This window comes from Aythya marila (assembly GCF_965140915.1).
Source record: "Aythya marila genome assembly, contig: HAP1_HAP1_SCAFFOLD_1213, whole genome shotgun sequence".
In the NCBI taxonomy this organism is placed as follows: domain Eukaryota; kingdom Metazoa; phylum Chordata; class Aves; order Anseriformes; family Anatidae; genus Aythya; species Aythya marila.
In genome coordinates, this window is record NW_028136711.1 from 1 (window position 1) to 8000 (window position 8000).

Below are 8000 nucleotides of genomic sequence, written 5' to 3' on the forward strand. Positions count from 1 at the left end.
GGGAGGGGGTTTGGGGGGGCTTGGGGGGAGTGGGAGGGGGTTGGGGGGGGAATAGGGGGGTGGGAGGGGGGGTTGGGGGGGTACTGGGGGGAACTGGGGCTTACTGGGAGGCACTGGGAGGGCTGGGGGGGGGCTGGGAGGGGTTGGGGGGGGTGGGAGGGGGGTGGGGGGGGATTGGGGGGGGTTTGGGGGGGAATTAAGGGGGGATTGGGGGGATTAAGGGGGGAATGGGGGGGTACTGGGGGGAACTGGGGCTTACTGGGAGGGACTGGGAGGGGCGGGGGGGGCCGGGGGGGAGGTGGGGGGGGTGGGAGGGGGTTTGGGGGGGAATGGGGGGGGTTTGGGGGGGGAATGGGGGGGGTGGGAGGGGATTAAGGGGGCATTGGGGGGGATTGGGGGGTTACTGGGGGGACTGGGGCTTACTGGGAGGCACTGGGAGGGGTGGGGGGGGGATGGGGGGGGGCCGGGGGGGTGGGAGGGGGTTGGGGGGGGTTTGGGGGGGAATGGGGGATTAAGGGGGGAATGGGGGGGTATTGGGGGGAACTGGAGCTTACTGGGAGGGACTGGGGGCTTACTGGGAGGAACTGGGAGGGCTGGGGGGGGCTGGGGGGGAGGTGGGGGGGGTGGGAGGGGGGTTGGGGGGGGTTGGGGGGATTAAGGGGGGAATGGGGGGGTACTGGGGCTTACTGGGAGGAACTGGGAGGGGTGGGGGGGGGCTGGGGGGGAGGTGGGGGGGTGGGAGGGGGGTTGGGGGGGGGTTGGGGGGGTTGGGGGGGGTTGGGGGGATTAAGGGGGGAATGGGGGGGTACTGGGGGGAACTGGGGGGTTACTGGGAGGGACTGGGGCTTACTGGGACAAACTGGGATGGGTGGGAGGGGGTTTGGGGGGGGAATGGGAGGGTTTAGGGGGGGAATGGGGGGGTTTGGGGGGGGATTGGGGGGGGAATGGGGGGGTACTGGGGGGTTACTGGGGGGAACTGGGGCTTACTGGGAGGAACTGGGAGGGATGGGGGGGGGCTGGGGGGGAGGTGGGGGGGAGGTGGGGGGGGTGGGAGGGGATTGGGGGAATTAAGGGGGGGAATGGGGGGGTACTGGGGGGGTACCTGGGGGGTTACTGGGAGGCACTGGGGGGGACTGGGGGCTTACTGGGAGGAACTGGGAGGGCTGGGGGGGGCTGGGGGGGTGGGAGGGGATTGGGGGGGATTTGGGGGGGGAATGGGGGGGTACGGGGGGGAACTGGGGCTTACTGGGAGGCACTGGGAGGGGTGGGGGGGGGCGGGAGGGGGTTTGGGGGGGGTGGGAGGGGAATGGGGGGGGTTGGGGGGATTAAGGGGGGGAATGGGGGGGTACTGGGGGGAACTGGGGGGTTACTGGGAGGGACTGGGGCTTACTGGGACAAACTGGGAGGGGTGGGAGGGGGTTTGGGGGGGGAATGGGAGGGTTTGGGGGGGGAATGGGGGGGTTTGGGGGGGGATTGGGGGGGGAATGGGGGGGTACTGGGGGGTTACTGGGGGGAACTGGGGCTTACTGGGAGGAACTGGGAGGGGTGGGGGGGGCTGGGGGGGAGGTGGGGGGGTGGGAGGGGGATTGGGGGGGTTTGGGGGGGGAATGGGGGGATTAAGGGGGGAGATGAGGGATACTGGGGGGACTGGGGGATACTGGGGGAGGCTGGGAGGGTACTGGGGGGGTACTGGGGGTTACTGGGGGGGACTGGGAGGGAGGTGGGGATACTGGGGGGGTGTTGGGGGGGTTCTGGGGGATACTGGGGGGATACTGGGAGTGGAATGGGGGAAACTGGGGGGGTACTGGGGGGATGTGGGGATACTGGAGGGGTACTGGGGGGGTACTGGGGATACTGGGAGGGGACTGGGGGGATGTGGGGATACTGGGGGGTGTTGGGGGGGTACTGGGGGGACTGGAGGGATACTGGGGGGCACTGGGGGGGGTACTGGGGGAGGACTGGGGATACTGGGAGGGGACTGGGAGGGCCTGGGAGGGAACTGGGGGGGATGTGAGGGATACTGGGGGGTACTGGGGGATACTGGGGGGGGACTGGGGGAGGACTAGGGGATACTGGGAGGGGACTGGGGGGGGATGTGAGGATACTGGGGGATACTGGGGGGATACTGGGAGCACTGGGGGATGTTTTGGTGCCCCCCGCCCCTCCCCCCCCTCCCCCCGTACCATGGCTCCGGCCCCGCCGCTCTCCTCACGCCGCCGCCGCCACCTCCCAACACCGCCGCCGCCGATTGGGCCGGCCGCCGGGAGCCAATCAGCGAGCCCCGTGCTGAGGGGAGCCCACCCCCCTCCCCAAGATGGCGGCCGCGGAGGGCGGCGCCGCGCCCTCACCCAAAATGGCGGCCAAGGGAAAGCGGCGAGGCGCCCTCACCCAAGATGGCGGCCGAACCGGCTTCGTTGGCGGAACCGCCGCCCTCAGCCAGGCCCCGCCCCGCGCCCCGCCGCGCGCGCTGATTGGCCAAGGGGCGGAGAGCCGCGCCTCCGATTGGAGGAGGCGGCGGCGCGGCGTGAAGCCGCGGCGGGTCCCGTGAGCGAGGAGCGGCGGCGGCCGCAGCCTGAGGTTATTGAATTTGGGGGGGGGGGGGCGGGGGTGTTTTTGTAGGGTCTCCTCGCCGTGGGGGGGGGGGGGGGTCAGTGGTGGGGCTGTGTTTTTGTAGGGTCTCCTGGCTGGGGGGTGGCGTTGGTGGGGGTTGGTTTTGGTAGGTCCTACACGGTGGAGGGGGGTGTTTACATTGAGGTTCCTTAGTTTTTGTAGGTCCTACACGATGGGTGTGTTTACAGTGAGGTCTGTTTTGGTAGGGTCTCCTTGGGGGGGCATCGTGTTGACACATCCATTGTTTTGGTAGGGTCCCCACATTGATGCACCCTGTATTTTGATGGGATCCCTGTGTTTACACCCCATGTTTTGGTAGGGTCCCCACGTTGAGGTACCCTTTGTTTTTGTAGGGTCACACTGTTTACACCCCATATTTTGGTAGGGCCCCCATATTTACACCCCGTGTTTTGGTAGGGTCCCTGTGTTTACACCCCTTTATTTTGGTAGGGTCCCCATATTTCAGTAGGGTTGCTATGTTTTCCCCCCATGTTTTTGTAGGGTCCCTGTGTTTACATGCCGTATTTTTGTAGGGTCCTCCTGTTTATGCCCCATATTTTGGTAGGGTCCCTGTGTTTACCTGCCGTGTTTTGGTAGGGTCCCCATGTTTACCCCCTTTATTTTGGTAGGCCCCCCTTGTTTACACCCCTTTGTTTTGGTAGGGTCCCCGTGTGTACCCCTTTATTTTTGTAGGGTCCCTGTGTTTACACCCCATGTTTTGGTAGGGTCCCCATGTTTACCCCTGTGTTTTTGTAGGGTCTCCATGTTTACACCCCTTTATTTTGGTAGGGTCGCCATGTTTACCACCTGTATTTTGATAGGGTCTCCATGTTTACCCCCTGTGTTTTTGTAGGGTCCCCATATTTACCCAGTTTATTTTGGTAGGGTCCCCATGTTAACAACCCCTGTATTTTTGTAGGGTCTCCGTGTTTACCCCCCGTGTTTTTGTAGGGTCTCCATGGCGCCGGGCGCGGCGCTGGACGCGGCGCTGCTGGAGCTGCTGGAGGCGCTGGAGGCCCTGCACCAGCACCGGGAGCGCCTGCACCACGCCCTGAGAGAGGTGACGGGCCCCAAAATGACCCCAAAACGCCCCAAAATGGCCCAAGACGGCCCAAAACACCCAAAAATGGCCCAGAATGCCCCAAAACGCCCCAAAACGCGCCCAAAACAGCCCCAAAATGACCCCAAAATGGCCCAAAATGGCCCAGAATGCCCCAAAACGACCCCAAAATGACCCCAAGACGGCCCCAAAATGACCCCAAAATGGCCCAAAATGGCCCAGAATGCCCCAAAACGACCCCAAAATGGCCCCAAAACACCCCAAAAGGACCCAAAACGGCCCCAAAATGTCCCCAAAATGCCCCAAAACGCCCCAAAACAGCCCCAAAATGCCTCAAAATGGCCCAAAACACCCCAAAATGCCGCAAGACGGCCCCAAAACGCCCCAAAACGGCCCCAAAACGCCCCAAAACGGCCCAGAATGCCCCAAAACGCCCCAAAATGACCCCAAAACGCCACAAAACGCCCCCAGAATGCCCCAAAATGGCCCCAAACGCCCCCAAAATGGCCCCAAAACGCACCAAAAAGGTCCCAAAACGCCCCAAAATGACCCCAAGACGGCCCCAAAATGCCCCATGCCTCCAATGTCCCTCCAATGCTCCCAAAGACCTCAAACGTCCCCAAATGTCCCCAAAATATCTCTAATGCCCCCAAAATGTCTCCAAGGTCCCCAGACGCCCCCAACGTCCCCATAAATGTTCCCAAATACCCCCAAATGTCCCCAAAATGTCCCCAAAGTACCCATTGTCCCCAGTGTCCCCAAAATGTCCCCAAACGTCCCTCCAATGTTCCCAGTGTCCCCACAATGTCCCCAAATGTCACTCAATGTCTACAAAAGTCCCCAAAACGTCCCCAAAATGTCTCCAATGTCCCCATTTACCCCAATGTCCCCGAAATGTCCCAAGTGCCCCCAAAATGTCCCTCCAATGTCCCCAAAAATGTCCCCAAATGCCCCCAATGTCCCCATTGACCCACATGTCCCCAAAATGCCCCCAAATGTCCCCAAACACCCCCAATGTCCCCAAACATCCTCAAAAATGTCTCCAATGTCTGCAAACGTCCCCTAACATCCCCAATGTCCCCAAACATTCCCCAGTGTCCCCCAAATGTCCCCAAACATCCCTGAAATGTCCCCATTGACCCCAATGTCCCCAAACGTCCCCAAAATGTCCCCATTGACCCCAATGCTCCCAAATGCTCCCAAACATCCCCAAAATTTCCCCATTGACCCCAATGTCTCCCAGACGTCCCCAATGTACCCCAAATGTCCCCAAACATCCCTGAAATGTCCCCACCCAATGTTCCCCCACTGACCCCGATGTCCCCAAACATCCCCAAAATGCCCCCATTGACCCCAATGCCCCCAAATGTCCCCAAACATCCCCGAAATGTCCCCATTGACCCCAATGTCCCCAAACATCCCCAAAATGCCCCAGTGTCCCCAAATGCCCCCAATGTCCCCAAACATCCCCAAAATGTCCCCATTGACCCACGTGTCCCCAAAATGTCCCCAAATGCCCCCATTGACTCCAATGTCCCCCCACTGACCCCAATGTCCCCAAACGTCCCCAAAATGTCCCCACTGACCCCAATGTCCGCAAACATCCCCGAAATGTCCCCAAACATTCCCAAAACGTCCCCATTGACCCCAATGTCCCCCCACTGACCCTGATGTCCCCAAACATCCCCGAAATGTCCCCAAATACCCCCATTGACCCCAATGTCCCCCCAATGTCCCCAAACATCCCCAAACGCCCCCACTGACCCCAATGTCCCCAAACATCCCCGAAACGTCCCCAAACATTCCCAAAATGTCCCCAAATGCCCCCACTGCCCCCGATGTCCCCGAAATGTCCCCAACTGTCCCCAAATGTCCCCAAATGTCCCCCCCAGGGCTGGCTGTCCCTGTCCCAGGCCCGCTATGCCCTGGGCTGTCCCCGCGTCTCCGCCCTGCACTACGGGGCCACCATGGAGCCGCGCCTCCGCCTGCGGGACAGGTGACAGGGGGACAGGGGGACACTGGGGGGGGACATGGGGACACTGGGGGGGGCATGGGGGGGGACATTGGGGGGCATTGGGGGGGCACTGGGGCCATGGGGGGGCACTGGGGGTGTCACAGGGGGACAATGGGGACATGGGGGGGACATGGGGACATTGGGGACAATGGGGACATGAGGGGGGATGTGGGGACAGGGGGGGCATTGGGGGGGGACATGGGGACACTGGGGGGGGCATGGGGGGGCATTGGGGACATGGGGGGAGATTTGGGGGTCAATGGGGACATTGGGAGGGACATTGGGGCATGGGGGGGGACATTGGGGACATTGGGGGGGACATTGGGGACGGAGGGGGACATGGGGACATTGGGGGACAATGGGGACATGGGGGGGCATGGGGACGGGGGGGGCATTGGGGGACAATGGGGGACAATGGGGGGGACAATGGGGACATGGGGGGGGCAAATGAGGGGTGGGAGGGACATAGAGGGGACATTGGGGACGTTGGGGGGGGGACATGGGGGGACAATGGGGGGGCATGTGGGACATTGGGGGGACACTGGGGGGGCTCATGAGGGGACAATGGGGACATGGGGGGGGCACGGGGGGGGCCCTGGGGACATTTTGGGGGAGATCGGGGGGATATTGGGGTCATGGGGGGGGGGGGGCACGGGGACACTGCCGGGGGTGTCCCCACGTCCCCACGTCCCCCCCGTCCCCCCCCCGCAGGCAGGACCCGGGGGGCGCCCCCCGCTTCGAGGAGGTGCCGGGATGGGGGGGGGACCCCGAGGACCCCGAGGACGTCGGCCCCCAGCTGGGGGGGGGGCACGAGGGTGAGGGGGGGGGGGTCCCATGGGTGCTGGGGGGGGGGGTCCTGGGGGGGTCCCATGGGTGCTGGGGGGGGATTTGGGGGGGTCCTGGGGGGGGTCCCATGGGTGCTGGGGGGGGGGTTTGGGGGGGGTCCCATGGGTGCTGCGGGGGGCTAGGGGGGTCCCATGGGTGCTGCGGGGGGGTCCTATGGGTGGGGGGGGTTCTTGGGGGGGGTCCCATGGGTGCTGGGGGGGGGTTTGGGAGGATCCCATGGGTGGGGGAGGGTCCTGGGGGGGGTCCTATGGGTGCTGGGGGGGGGTCTCTTGGGTGTGGGGGGGTCCTGGAGGGGGTCCCATGGGTGCTGGGGGGGGTCCTATGGGTGGAGGGGGGTCCCTTGGGTGCTGGGGGGGGGTTGGGGGGGTCCCATGGGTGCTTGGGGGGGGGGGTTGGGGGGTCCTATGGGTGGGGGGGGGGTCCCATTTATTTAAGGCCCCCCCCCCCCTTTTTCTCTCCCCCCCCCCTCCCCCCAGGGCTGCGGCAGCGCCGGGGTCAGGAGGAGAATTTGGGGGGCCCCCCCGGCCCCCCCCCCCCCGGCCCCCCGGCGCCCCCCCCAGGACCCCCTGACCTGGTTCGGGGTCCTGGTGCCCCGCAGCCTGCGGCAGGCCCAGGGCAGCTTCGTGGAGGGTAAGGGGGGGGCCCCAAAATTGGGGGGGGGTCCCCAAAAACGGGGGGGGGTCCCCAAAATGAGGGGGGGTCCCAAAAGCGCGGGGGGGCGAAAAAAAACGGGGAGGGGGCCCTAAAAGCTAAAGGGGGGGGCTCAAAGGGGAGGGGGTGCGGAGGGGGGGTGGGGGGTGAAATGTTTGGGGGGGGGAGGAAATTGGGGGGGGGTCCCAAAAATGTGGGGGGGGGCCCCGGAGGTGGAGGGGGGTGGATAAAATAGTGGGGGGGGGCTGAATTTGGGGGGGGGGCTGAATTTGGGGGGGGGCGTTTGGGGGAGGGGGGAGGGAATTTGAGGGGGGGGGGTTCAAAAAAATTGAGGGGGGGGGGTGTAGAATGGGGGGGGTCCCCAAATTGGGGGGGGGGGTCCTAAAAAAAATTAGGGGTGGGGGAGTCCCTAAATGGGGGGGGGTGTTAAAAGTTTAAGGGGGGGGGGGTTATAAAATGGGGGGGGTCCCTAAAATGGGGGGGGGGGGGGGCTAAAGTATGGGGGGGGGGTCCCTAAAATTGGGGGGGGTCCCTAAAATTGGGGGGGTCCCTAAAATTGTGGGGGGGGCTAAAATATGGGGGGGGGTCCCCAAATTGGGGGGGGTGTCCCAAAATGGGGGGGGGGTCCCCAAAACAAAACCGGGGGGGGTCCAGGAATTGGGGGGAGGGGTCCCGGGGTTTGGGGGGGGTCCCGGGGGTTGGGGGGGTCCCTGGGGGTGAGGGGGGGGTCCCGGGGTTTGGGGGGTCCCTGGGGGTGAGGGGGGTCCCGGGGGTTTGGGGGGTCCCTGGGGGTGAGGGGGGGTCCCCAAAATTCCCGTC

At 64.6% G+C, this 8000-nt stretch overlaps 1 protein-coding gene across 1 annotated transcript; it reads left to right on the plus strand.

Moving 5' to 3' along the window:
* Positions 1 to 2447: 2447 nt before the first annotated feature.
* Positions 2448 to 7160, plus strand: VMA22 (vacuolar ATPase assembly factor VMA22; the record flags this gene model as incomplete). The annotated part of the gene is made up of 5 exons (XM_082785334.1): positions 2448 to 2577; positions 3562 to 3670; positions 5563 to 5666; positions 6396 to 6499; positions 7007 to 7160. Coding segments are annotated over exons 2-5 (464 nt in total), but the record flags the coding sequence as incomplete, so codon positions are not given.
* Positions 7161 to 8000: the final 840 nt, after the last annotated feature.